The 13,470-nt window shown below is 44.6% G+C and overlaps 1 protein-coding gene across 4 annotated transcripts in view; it reads right to left on the bottom strand.

The window, feature by feature from the left end:
* SLC9A7 (solute carrier family 9 member A7) overlaps window positions 1–13,470 on the bottom strand; it is a 79,784-nt gene that overhangs the window by 64,786 nt on the left and 1,528 nt on the right. For 2 of the 4 annotated variants that reach the window (XM_035314948.1, XM_035314953.1), the window contains exon 1: window positions 176–478. In XM_035314948.1, the coding sequence (XP_035170839.1) occupies window positions 176–443 (268 nt within the window). In that variant the 5' untranslated portion in view covers window positions 444–478. Of the gene's footprint in view, window positions 1–175; window positions 479–13,470 lie in introns of those variants that run through there. The other 2 variants (XM_035314963.1, XM_035314971.1) reach the window with 2 other exon arrangements.

The following is a 13,470-nucleotide window of genomic DNA, read 5'->3' as shown; positions in this document are numbered from 1 at the left end:
GCACGGCCCGGCACGCCGCTAAAAATACCCCCGGCGAGCCGCGTCCCTAAAAGCAGGGCTCTGTGGGAGCTTCGTGGGCCTCCCGGCAGCGGCAGGCCGGTGCCAGGGGGCGATGACAGGTCGCATGTCCGCGCAGGGAGGACAGGCAGTGCGTGCACGCCTCCCCCCAGCTCACCGTAGATCATGGCCAGGCCGGTCTCGTGCAGGAAGCGGACGCGGCGGTGCTTGAAGAGCCAGATGGTGAGGATGGTGAGGGTGAGGAGCAGGATGAAGGTGAGCAGGCTCACGCTGTCCTGCCGGTGGCTCTCCTCCGCCTCCTGCTCGGTGGCGAGCTCCTCCATGGCGCTGCTGCTACCGCTGCTGCTGCCGCCGCCACCGCCCGGCTCGGCCGCCCGCAGCCCGCCGGCCCCCAGCAGGAGCAGGGCGAGCGGCGGCAGCGACATGGCCGCGGCTCCCCGGGCCCCGAGCCGGGGGAGGCGGCCCCGGCACACAGCGAGCCGCCCGCCACCGCCTGCCCCCAGCCCTTCAAGGCGGCGGCCGCGGGGCGGAGCCGGGGCGGCTCCTCGGCCGCAGGGGCGGGCAGCGGGAGCCGGGGGGGTGAAGGCTGGCGGCGTGGCGGCGGGGGTGCGCTGGTTTTGTGTGCCAGAGGCAGGGCACGGCCCTGAGCTGCCTGCCCGGGGCTCGCCGCCCCAGCGCGTCCTGCGCCCGGCGGTGGTTGTCGTCTGCCGTCTCCCTGCCGCCTGGCTGGGAGCCGGGCCAGCCAAAATCTGAACTTTCTCCTCTTAACTTCGTTGCTTAACGAATGGCGGAACCTATACCGCGTCCATAAATGAGAAGGGAAATGCGGCAGCGCGGCTGCCGGCTCCTACAGGGGCTGGGGGCTCGCTGCCTGCCCGGCCTGAGCCGGGCTCTGGCGGCAGGGGCCCTGCCCGGCCGGCTCTAGCACTGCTCGGGTAAAAGGCATGCACAAAAGGCTCTGGCCACGTCCAGCTGGTTGTACACCAAGTCCCCTCTCGTTCAGTGCTGTCCTCTTCCTAAATGCTGCTGCACAGCAGTTTCTGTAGGTGTTTACTGGGGCATTCAAGAGCCTCTCCCAAACTTTCCTGGTAGTGGACTTGGGATTGCCTCTCATACCATACACTTTGGTTTAGAAGAGTCCTTTTCAGAAACTTTTCAAGATGGTAGCTATGTAAATTCACATTTTTATTTACACATAGTCCCTATAAACATGCTCTTTATACAAACTCCTCAGCAACCTTCAAAATCGGGTACAATTATCTGTAAATGTTTGATTGTACAGCAGTGAAAGTGTACATTGATAGTGCCCTCATTTGTAAACCTTGTAGAGATGAAAAACGTTCATTTGCCGTAAAGACCTAGCTCTTAAACCTACACGAACCATTAAAAATTGCTGCCTTCAGACCGTCTTAAGTTAAATCTCACATTCAGATGAGTGTTCCTGTTACAAAGATAGCGTTATACCTCCAGATCTTCAGGACTTAACAACCTGTAGGCCTCACAGCAGACTACAGTGCTAGGTATGTGTAATGCTGATAAAGCTGTAAAATAAAAAGCTGTATGACAATAGTCACAGAATCATTAAGGTTGGAAAAGACCTCCAAGATCATCTGGTCCAACCGTCCTCCTACCACCAGTATTACCCACTACATCATGTCCCTAAGCACCACATCCAACCTTTTTGGCTGTCTTCTGTTTTGTTCTTTGTTGTGCACTGTGTTGTGCCAAGTAAGGTCAGGCCCTAAGTGTATGGTGGGTCTTAAGAAAACAATTTACATCTATACTATAACTTCATCTATATCATAGATAAGCTGCAGTCAGCATCTTAAATTGCATTCTGCAAAATCTTCCATCGGTGATTAGCATTTTATCTTTCAACATTCATGCAGGCCAGATGCATTATGCCTCTTGCTCTCCAGGCAACAGTGAGTGACATCGAGACATCGAGGCAATTCTTTCAATACTGAAGTGTAATAGCCTGTTTTTGTTTGTTTGTTTGTTTGTTTTTCAGCTGAACTATTGTTTGTGGAGGAAAACATTTATCCATAGTTTGGCATGTCAGTACTACCATGAGCATAACTTTTAAACCTCCACACTCAAATTTACGTGTGTTTTGACTGCCGCATTGCCCTTGTAGCCCCTGCCCAGGTATCACCTCATCCTAGGGACACCTCCACCAAAATCAATACCTCGGTGGGCACTGTCCCAGAATATTTTTATTGCATACAAAATATATGTTTGCCACTGTTGTCCATAAAATCAGGCAAAACTCATCCTTATGTTGGACAATGTGGATGTGACTAAATCACACAGACAAATTGGTGACAAGAATATGGTTGTTTCTGTCTGTGTAGAAGGTCAGTCAGTGTTTAATAGTGATATAATTAAGGCCTCCTCAGTTCTGTGCTTTGTCTATTGGTTGTTGCCAGGAAGTTTGATGCACATATACCCACATGTGGTATATGTGGCTCCTACATACCAAAGTTTTCTGTTCTTAAACTCATTGACTGGTATCATGGTACCTGAATAGTTCAACTGTTTTAAACAGGATCATCTGGGGAGTATGGCATCAAATAAGAAAAAAGGTATCAGCCTGAGCTTGTCTACATACCACCGTAAACCAGGATCTACAGCATCCTTCTGTGAGAGCTGTGTTCATACACCTCAGTTCCTTACAGCAAAGTCTCCAGTGGACTGCTGTGGTGGTTTTAGTCCATTAGGAACATGAGCAACATCACCTCTAGGTAAACTTCAGCACCACAGTAATCCTGTGGTTGCAGCTGTGCTCCAGACTTTTTGGCAGGTCTCCGCCTGCCTTCCCACACTGTTCTGCACTAAACCCTCTTTGGGTGTTGGGTGTTTTTGGGCACCTGGATGTTACCTCTGTTTCAAGGCCACCACATACATTGTAACCTGTTCACTTAGCAAAACTGTCTTTGTTCTATCCCAGCTTTCTTCCTACTTGCCATATTTTTATCTGGTCCCAGGCAGAAGTCTTAGATCTGCTTGCTGTCTGAGAGTTCCCGCTCGAGGAAGAAACAATGATGTGTGCAAGGCGATGGCCAGGTGGGATCACATCAGAGGCATCAAAGTCTTAACATGAAAGCTATGAGATGGCACTTAGAGATGGCAACGGACAAAATCTAGTCATTTAGCTGAGTTCAGCCATAGCAGGAGGGATGCAGGAGGATTTTTGGTATTAAATGCTAACAGGTGCATTTGCACATAGTCACAGTGACTCACAGGACTGATATGGATCAGCAGCTCCATTCCTTTTGCCAGCCGGTCTTCTCTCATTGACAAGTTCAGATTGCCAGAAGCACCATGAAGTAGTCCATTCAGCAATTTTATCATTTCCTTTGTTACGTAAGCCATTGTTACTATGTGAAGTGACACACACTTCATGTTTATTCTTATTCTCAGAACTGAATAATGTTATGTTAGGCAAATGCCAAGTGTTATTTTCACGCCTTGCTCTGTCTCTGAGCTCTTGGTGTTAGCATTGTTCGCTCCTCATCAGTAACACTGAAGAACTTCTATCCTCTGTCCAGACCTTTTCTGTGTTGTTCAGCTCTGTTTTGAGTAGCCCTTTGTGTTGCTGAAAACAGCATTTTGAGATTTTCATTGATATGCCCTTGTTGATTGATTCTGATAGAGAAATGCCTCACAGATTGCTTATGCTTACAACAAACTGGAAAATCAAACAAATCCTTATCTCAATATGTGGTATCTTTATACAACTTCCCTTACATGCTCAAGTTTTCTTACATATTAATCCAGAACACGGCAGCAAAAGTGATTAGCATTCAGAATAACCTTGCAGCAGCAAGCACAGTCCTTATCACATTCCTTCCTTTCTCCTTTCTTCCCATTTAAGTTAAAACCTCCCATCCCCATGCTTTCAAAATGGCAACCCATCCTGAGCCTATTGCCAGCTTCTGACAGTGGCCGGGTTGCCTTGTGGGCTGCCCACCTGTGTCAGCATTAAAACATCCCCACACCCTGGGATCCCAGAAAACGTGCCTTGTTGCCAACATCACCTAAAAGACATCTAAGTGTTCTGCAACAAAATCCTGAAGAATGTGTCATATTTTGACTCAAAAGGGAATTTGTTTGAATCTCCATTTTGCTGGAGGTGCTAACAATTGTGACACATTTGTCTATTAGTACCAGTTTTGCAGAGGTGTTGTATATCAGAGAAAATGTCAAAACTGCCACTTTTCATTGTGCAAATGCAGAAATCAACATTACCCTTTCCAACAGACAAAAGTGTAGCAAGAGTAAAAGCTATCGTGATACTTGCAGGGTGCAGGAGTTGTTATTTGTTATACAGCACATCTTGGCTTTTGGGCATGGTACATTTAAGAAGTGCCAGAGAGGGATAAGACTAGGAATTTTATCCACAGAGGGGGCTTTGTCATGTCCCTCACGTCCAAATAGGATACTTTCCCCTTCTAGCTGTTCATGAGACAAGGAAGTTCCATTCTACTAGGAACTAAGCAGGTTTCCCCTTATTCTTCATAACAACATAGTTCATTACTCTTTGCAGGTGCACATCACGGTTATGACTTTCAATCCTATAATTGCTCGAAGTAGCTAAGTGATCACCGGTCTGTTCTCATCACTCCCCATCACCTCCCCATAAATATTTAAACAAGTGAATATCCTAGTGCCAGGGCTCACCTTCTGCCAGAAGAGCCTGAAAAAGTTCTGGAGAATAGCAGGCAAGCCTTGTCTGAGGCACGTGAAATTTGACCTCCTCTCATGCAAAATTAATCTTGTCAAGTCCTGTGAGGAGTTATTTGAACAACGAAACTGCAAACATGCAAGTAGATGCTCTATCTTGTCAACAGCCTGTTGGCCACTACTGGAAACACTACCTATGGATGATTTCCTCAGGCAGAGTTCTAAAGTGCAAAGGGTGAAAGACTGGGAAAAATAGGGGTACAGTGTCGTGGCATCCAAGCTTGGTAGAAAATATTTATATTCTAGATTTGTACAATCGTACCAAATCTTCTGACAAAGCTCTCCTTCTGTTCTCGTCTTGGTAGAGAAACAGAATGCCAAAACTATGTTTGATTAAATCTTGATTACTCTCAATACATTATGGCTGTAGGCATCGGATAGGCTAGAAAGTGAATCTTTGTGAGTAAAAATATGCTAAGTATCTTGGCTTCATCTGAATTGGACAGCTAGATATATGAAATATGAAATATGAATTAGGCATGGCTAGGCATATGAAAGAAAAAGGATAGATCTGTTTTAGGAAGCTATACCTGAATGTATTTATTTTTACTCTTGTTCTGGAAAAATCAGGAGACTTCTAGTTTCTTCTCCAGGAAAACAATCTCTTCTATAAATATTCAATCCTAAAACATCCCTTGAGAAACATGCTTGAGTGATAAATGGCTCTATCACGTTGCACACTGTGCTCTGCAATTTTGAAAGCCTAGTAGTTTGGCAAGTAAGTGTAACTTGCTTGCCATATTTCCTCAGGCTCTCCTGCTGCTGAAAGTGCTGAATTATTAACAATATACTAATACAGCCAATTTGTATAATCTGAACAATCTCCTACATCGATAATAAATTGCTTACTAGCAGAGCCTCATAATGTCAGCTAACTGGCCAGTAATCACAGAGGGGCTGAGGCTGTCAGGGCCCTCTGGAGGCCACCAGGCCCAAGCCCTGCTCCAGCAGGGCCACCCAGCGCAGGCTGCCCAGGCCCATCTCCAGGCGGCTTTTGGAGATCCCCAAGGAGGAGACCCCACGGCCTCTCTGGGTAGCCTGTGCCAGGGCTCCTCACCCGCACAGCACAGAAGTGCTGCCTGGGGCTCAGGGGGAGCCTCCTGGGGGCCTGTTTGTGCCCAGGGCCTCTGGTCCTGGCACTGGGCACCACTGAGAAGAGCCTGACTATGTCTTCTTTAATGCCCCCCTTCAGATATTTATATTCGTTGATGAGATTATTAATGTATGAAAAATAAGATGAGTTTATCAATGATGAGATTATGAATGTAATATCTGTCTCAGTAACAATACTTCTCTCCAGAGTTTCCCAGACTGGACAAAGTCTAAGTGAATGGCCCTCCAAGGGGATGAGAATGACTTCATTGTAACTTTTGATTACTGTGGAAAATAAACAACTAGTTGATTGATATTGGTCTCAGTTTACAGGGGTTGACAAATAGTGTAGGAAATCTGGAGACATTTTTCGAAAGGCTATGTAGGCAGCCAGTTCAGCACAACATGGGGAAACCTGAGTGAAGGAGGCAGAAAAGGCTGCGTAGCTGAAAGAGATTCAGACGTAAGTGCAGAATGAGGTCAGGTAATGCCAATACTGGGAGCTGGTTCTTTCTTCCAAGAATAAGCAAACTCAGGCTGCTGAGGACAAAACTTGCCATTGGGCAAATTTTAGTGCCTCATGGATCCTGGCTAGTAACAATGGGAAGCTTAAGGGAAAACATGCTGGCACCAACAGTTGATCCCTCTCACAACAGCTCTGCATGTACCAGATTAATGATTACAGTGGGGCCAGGCCACATTGTGGCAGAACGTAAAGTCTGACAGCTCACAAGCATGCCTATTCAAAAAGGAGCTGGATGGGCATGATATGGAAAGGGGTGGCTTATCTGGTTGACTATTAGGCTGCTGGCCAAAGGCAATGAGGAGAAAGACTCCAAAAGGCTTGAAATCAAAAGACAGTAGTTGTCAGCTGCTTTAAGATTATCTCAAGCTGAACCCCCAAGATAGAAAAAATCCAAGGCAGATATGCTAGCAGAATCAGCATCATAGTAGTCAGGTCAGGCACAAGTTACTACCTGCACGATTGTAACGAAGGGTTTCTTAATATACTGGACTGTCTTTCCCTGTGTGTTTGTTATTTTAGTGGGGAGCATATTTCATTCTATAAAGAAGGCCTTTCATGCTAATATTATTTGCATATTCCCAGTTCCTCATCCTTCTCCAGTTGTGTGCTATTGAAGATAAATTCCAAGTCTGGGCAATAGAATAGGAAGGATGATTTATTGTGGCCTGGTTATTAGTCCATACAAAGCAGGGACATCTAGCAGGCCAAAGCAGTGTCTGCAAATACCATCTACAAATACATCTACTAAATGTGGAGTATTAGAGCATTTTTTCAAAAGCAGCTTAGATAGTAAGTACATTGCATGACCTCTAGTGGTATTAAACCCAGGCGCTGTCAAAGTCACTCGCAGCAATCTGATGTAAGTGGGGAAAAACCACACTTACAGAGGCACGACATGTAAGTTTATTCTGCTGTATCCTGCCTTACTGTCAGGCTTATGCCGGCCCAAATATTGTACCATGGCCAGGATAGGATTGAGAAAAGATTTTAATTCAGCAGAAATTCCAAACACTCAGCAGAGCAAATGTCTTGCAGCAATGCTTTTGTTGTCAACTAATTACACACAGTCATTGATCTTCCCTGCTGTTGTTTTCATGTAGAGAAATAAGAAACCAGCAACACCAGTGCAAGATGGAATGGCAAGGAGTACCAGGAGGCAAAGCCTCCAGCATCTTCTCTGCAGTGACTCAGGAGGTTAAGGACAAGTATCATTCTTTTTTAACACTGGCAGAAGAATAATGTTCTATTTTCCCTGTTTTTGTGGGTCCTGTCAGGGTCCTGTTCCCTCAAGGAGGAAATGCAGGACTTCCACTTTGAGGGTCCAAAGTCCCTACAGCAAAAGCAGAAGGTCAGGAATGGCTCCCTGCCTGGGATATGGACATTGGCAGCAGGGAGAGGTAGGACCAGGGCTGCCAGAAGGAAGCTACTGACACAAAGATAAGTTGGAAATGGAAGCAAACATGGCAGCAGAAATCAGTGAACATGATGGTGTGATTAGGAAACCACGCTTTCTCACAGGACTGCCAGGAGAATATCAACCTTTTCAGAGGCAGTAGCTGGCGCAGTCTCGCCAGGGCAGCAAGCAGACTGCGGGACGCCCAAGACAGACAAGTTATGTTCTGTAGAGTGCTGGGCTGGTTCCCATGGCCTCCCTTCTCATCCGTCATATTCTGCAGCCTCTGAGTCACGCTGAACGTGCAGTGAGTCAGTCACCAACAGCCCCTCAGCAGAAGGTATCCCGGTGTTCTGCCACGGCTGGAAGAGATGTAGGCACCTCAACAAGGTGCAGGTGCACGTTATGGAAGACATGGGGTGTTTTATCTGCATTTCAGTTTGGTGTCACTCCTGTTCTGGGGTTTGGAGCCTTTCTCTTGCGCACTGCTATTACATTCAGGGCAATTAGCTGTTTTCTTGATGTTTTCTAATTATTTGCTTGTTATTTTCTGTGATTTGCTGTGTAGTTCTGTGGTGTGTAAATAGCTGTGAAATAGAGAGGAACTTCAAAGCAAATTGTTTTTAAAGGAAATCATTTTAAATAGGTGATGTACAAAATTGATCACAGACCAGTTTAATTCAGAAAATTAACATTGTGTTTGCCTTATCTTACGAAACTATTCAAACTCTTTTCATATGCCTAAATAAAGCTTTTTAATGGATTTGTTTCAAAGTACATTACAGGGTTATTTACTCAGCATATTTATCTCTCTTTATATATATCACCTTCATAATTAACAAGTGAGTGTAATTTAGCCAGTTGTTTGAAGCTCAGTTGTTACAGCAAGAACCTCTTTAATGTGTGTGAGCTGGTTGGGCTCAGCTGTTTTTCAGATGTAAGCTCCTGCTGGCAGGGGCTGTAGTTTCATTTACGTACAGCACCTGTAACATACAGGGTACTGCTAGAAATAATGAACAATAAGCAGTTCTGCATAAAAACGTGATTCACCTGAAACAGCTTTGGAAGGTCAGCTTCAGGCAGCTGAACTTTTGATGCCTAAGTCTGTGTTCCTCACCCTCGGTTGGCTTTATAGTCAACACAGAAAAATGGGTAGTTGAGATGGGTCAGACTAGCTACCCCAAAAAGTGCCTATCGGAGGAGATGAATTAGCCATCACCAAAGTTATCCTCCACTGACTTTATTATAAGGAGATTACTTTGGATGACAAACTCAAACCGACTTGCATATCTAGCTAGTAGACCTAGGGCCAAGGAAACCTACCCATGGATCTAGTTTGGTAGCAGAGGACCCCAGTTAAGTACTGCCATCTCCAAAAGAAAGGTGCTTTTTGGTAGTTCACCTGTACTGAAAACATGCAATCTCTTACACACGTAGAGCAGATACAATTTTTTCCCCAGCTGAGACAAAACAGACAATTAATAGGCTTTTTTGCTGGGGATATAAAGCCTACTGCATACTTCTGAAACACATAAAGTATGAGTCCCAAAGTGAGCCATTCTTATTGCACTTTGGTTACTCTTTTAATTATTTGGCCTTGTCCCCATGCCTCTCTCAGTTACCATTTTTTACAGAGGTTACTGCAGTTTGAATGACTTCTGAATGCCTAGAAAGAGAGGGCAGAAATTCATCAAAACAGCCCAGGGTTGAATGAAGGGAGACTTCATTTGCATCAATTCAATGACATTTTCCATTTTTCCCTTGCTGTGCACCAGGTTCTCATGACATGACTGTGCTTCCCTTCTGACCTTGAAGTCAAGAGCCATCAGCCTACACTATTTGTAGGTTACATAGAGTGTGCATAGCCCTGTATATGATCACAGAATTCCTTTGGGATTTCACTATACAGTATTAAAATCTGTATTTCTACCTCTCTGAAGTGAGCAGAAGGTCTTTCCGCCTCGGATTTGTCTAATGTGTACCTCTCTCTGGTGAGTGAGTCTGTTTTGCAAGAGAACGTATTTCATTCCACCCCAATTCTTCATGATCTGACCATTTAAATTTATTGTACCATTTTAATTTATTTTCTGTACAGGACATTTTTGCTCCTTCCGTGCAAAATACATGATTTGAAAACCAGGCTTAGTGCACCAACCCTTCCTAATATGCAAGCAAGCTTTAGAGTTTAAACTCTTCCAATTAATAATTACTTTGATATTTTCCTTCCACCTGCTGTCTCTGCAGAATCCCTTGCTATTTTGTGCAATCAACAGCTTAACTAATTTATTCCTCAGAGCCTCACAGTGACGTAGCAGTATTTCCAAAAACAGTGTCTGGAATGTTTATTGCACATTCTGCTGACAGACAGGAAGGGAAGAAAAGGCGAAACAAATGGAATCCTGTATTTGTTGACTTTAACAGCAGGAGTTTTTTTACAGTTAACAAAGAATATTAAAATGTGTAGTTTAGATCTGATTCACTGGCTCAATATGGTGCTGATGAGGTTCGATAAAAACCTTGACCTGATCCCCTAAAGCATGTGGAGAATATTCAGAGATACAGGTCATGTGTAATTCCCTGAAGTTAATGTGGGCAGAGTCCAGCATACCTATAGCCCTTGAATATATTTTGCCAGGATTTCACCATGGTTGCAGATAAGTGATGTCTCGTACGTTTTTGTTGGAGATCCCACTTTTCTCACTTTTTGCCAGTCTCCCTGGGAACATCAGCCAGCCACTGTTGTCGCCCACAAAGACAAGAGGCACCTAGATAAAGCCACCCCATAAAATTAACTGCTTGAAATGGGAAGAGCAACAATAGCCCGTGCAACTATGTAAAACAAGACTTCAGCTAGACAAATTCTAATGAATTGTGCAAAAGCAAATTAATATGTTGGTACCTCTAACCACCTGCCTTTGGTGGTCTGCTGCAGCAGAATTAGGAGAATTAGCAGAATTAGTGTGTACACCAGGCCTCAGCAATTCCTTTCCCGTGCCATAGCAGCAGCTTGAAACAACAGTGGAAGAGGGCTGACACGATGTCAGACAGCAAACAACCCCCTAATGCCCCCAAAACAAAACAAAACAAAAAAAGAAAATCAACTCAGAACCACAAATAGAACTCCTATTCTTCTACAGTTAAAATGTCATCTGGGCTCTGAAATGATAACATCACAGAACCATGGAATAGCCCACGTTGGAAAGACCTCAAAGATCATCAGGTCCAACTTTTCTGGGGAAAGGGGAGTGTAGATGAGACTATGGAGCACCTTGTCCAATCACACCTTGAAAACCTCCAGTGACAGGGACTCTACCACATCTGCAGGGAGGCTGTTCCAGTGATTGATTGTCCTCACTGTACAAAACAAAACAAAAGGCAAAACAAAAATCTTATATCAAGGTGAAACCTCTCCCATTGCCCCTTGTCTTCTCCATGTGTCTCCTTGTGAAGAGCGAGCCTCTGTCCTCCTTGTAAAGCTGCCCTTTTTTCTGTTACAAGGTTGCCCCTGAGCCTTCTCTTGTCCAGGATGAAAAATAAGATACAAAGTGATAACAGTAAGCAACCCTTACTCAGTGTATTTCTGGCTTTCCTTATGCATTAGGACTGTGGCAGAGTGAAACGTCCCAGGAGCCTCCATTTGGAGCAGTGCTCCAGAGAGCACCCCTACGATTAGGAGCTTGAGACCAGGATGAAGCACACCGAGAAGCAGCCGGAGACAGATGCTGGTGGATGATCTTGTCATTTTTAACTAGGACGCAGAGGGCACTGGTGCACCTAGAACAAAAAAAAAGTCCCTGACTTAAGCTTACAGAAGAAAGTGAGGGCTGCTGGGCTATGCTTCAGCAAGCATCTTAATTTTAACTGCGTGCCCAGCTTTTTGCTCTTGCTTAAATCCCACTGAAATCTGTAGGTTTTGGCGCGTGCATACATGCCTTGCTGAATCAGCACTGCAGCTTGTTATCTGAATTGCTGCCCTATTAAACAGAAACCACACAAGGTACTCTCCATAAACGTTACTGTCGTTACATTGCATCTGCACGTAACATTAAACTGAAGAGCCTTGCCTGCCTCAGCGAGGTGCTCAGCTGGAACACAAGCTCCTCTGGTATGTCAGTTAGGCAACTCCCAGGCTGTGGCGGCTCCCTTCTTATCACAAAAAAAGGATCTAGGATCTAGGCTCTTGTGTAACAGCTGTGAAACTGCAACTGCTAAACAAGAATATGCTTTACAGACAAAAACTTAATTTTGCTGTTTGAGAAAGTGCAGTCAAAACATTAGCAGCCCTGAAGCAGACTGTGACCCCTCTCAGCTGCAGAGTTTCTGCCACAGAAACAGCTTGCAGCAAAATTCAGATTAATGTGTTGGGGTTTTTTGTGTCATACTGTGCTGTCCTAATATTAGGATGCATACTTCAACTGTGTAGGATATATTAAATGATGGCCTACTTTCACATGATTCTTTCATTCATTTGGCCAACATTATTTAATTTATGGCTTTTTAATTTTGGGGGGGTACTTAGATCTTCAGTTAAAAAAAAAAAAAAAAAAAAAAATTTCTGAAATGACTTGTAAATAGTATACTCCCTGTCTGTGTCTAATGTACTGCACAGGACTCTGCTCATCTTTGCCCCAGACACCAGCAATAGAAAAGGGGTTGTGGACACGGTGTAATTTCTTACCAGGAAGTTAATTTAGGTTGGGAATATCAGAAAGGTAATTTCTGAACAAACAAGTTAGCAAAAATGAACCGTTCGGTTTTGTTATTTGTGCTTTTCCTTCTCGTAGTGTGTCAGTTCACAGTGACCTGGGACACAGCCACACGGGTCCATTGTTCCTACTTAACTAACCCCAGCGCTGAAGCTGTGTACCACACCTACCAGACTCGTTGCTGAGGACCGCTACAAAAAGCACATTCCCTTGTGTTCAACGAAGTGCTGTGGTCCAACAAAGTTACTGATGACCATGGCTGAATTCTGTATGCACGGAGATGCTGGAAAGCCATATATTATTGCTTGAAGAACAGGAGGAAGTTAGTCCAAAATCAGCAGTAACAATGCAAAAATAGATTCTAGTATATTTTATCACAAAATTAGCCATATTATTTGTTCATCTTGGCCTCGAGACCCAGACCAACTTCTGCTGGTGTTCAGTCTGGCAAGAGTCCCTGGCATTAGGGAACCTGCAAGGAGAAACGAAAAAAGGCCAGTGTGATGTGATCCCAGAATATGCGATGATTTCTGTGTGAGATTACTCAGTGTATGTCATCTGCTTCTGTGAAAAAAAGAGTGTCTGTTTAGACACAAATGCACAGATGTCTAATTAAAATGGTTGTTTCTCACATTCATCAGTTACCCAACACAGTTTACCACATGTCTGTGCAAACATTTGTGCATAGGTGGTGGGGGATTCAGATAAGCAGCTGGAGGCAAGGGATGCTTTCTGGTAGCAGCTCTGTCATAACCGTGTATCAAAACATAGTCTCAGAGAAAGAGCCCAGCAGTAAAGTATCCTTCTCTTCTCTTCTGATGAATACACAAGGAATTGCCGCTGTCGCGTGTAATTTGTCTCACCCATAATTCACAATTTCATATGAGTGCAGGTGAATCTAATCTTAACTAGGAATGCTTTTCAAAGCATCGTCTAGATGAGCTGCCAGTATCTCAAATACAGGATTTGTAACCCTTGCTGACAGAAAA

This window comes from Oxyura jamaicensis, chromosome 1, assembly GCF_011077185.1.
Source record: "Oxyura jamaicensis isolate SHBP4307 breed ruddy duck chromosome 1, BPBGC_Ojam_1.0, whole genome shotgun sequence".
Taxonomy (NCBI): Eukaryota; Metazoa; Chordata; class Aves; order Anseriformes; family Anatidae; genus Oxyura; species Oxyura jamaicensis.
The sequence above is the reverse complement of the archived record's forward strand: the minus strand, read 5'-3'. Positions and strand labels throughout refer to the sequence as shown.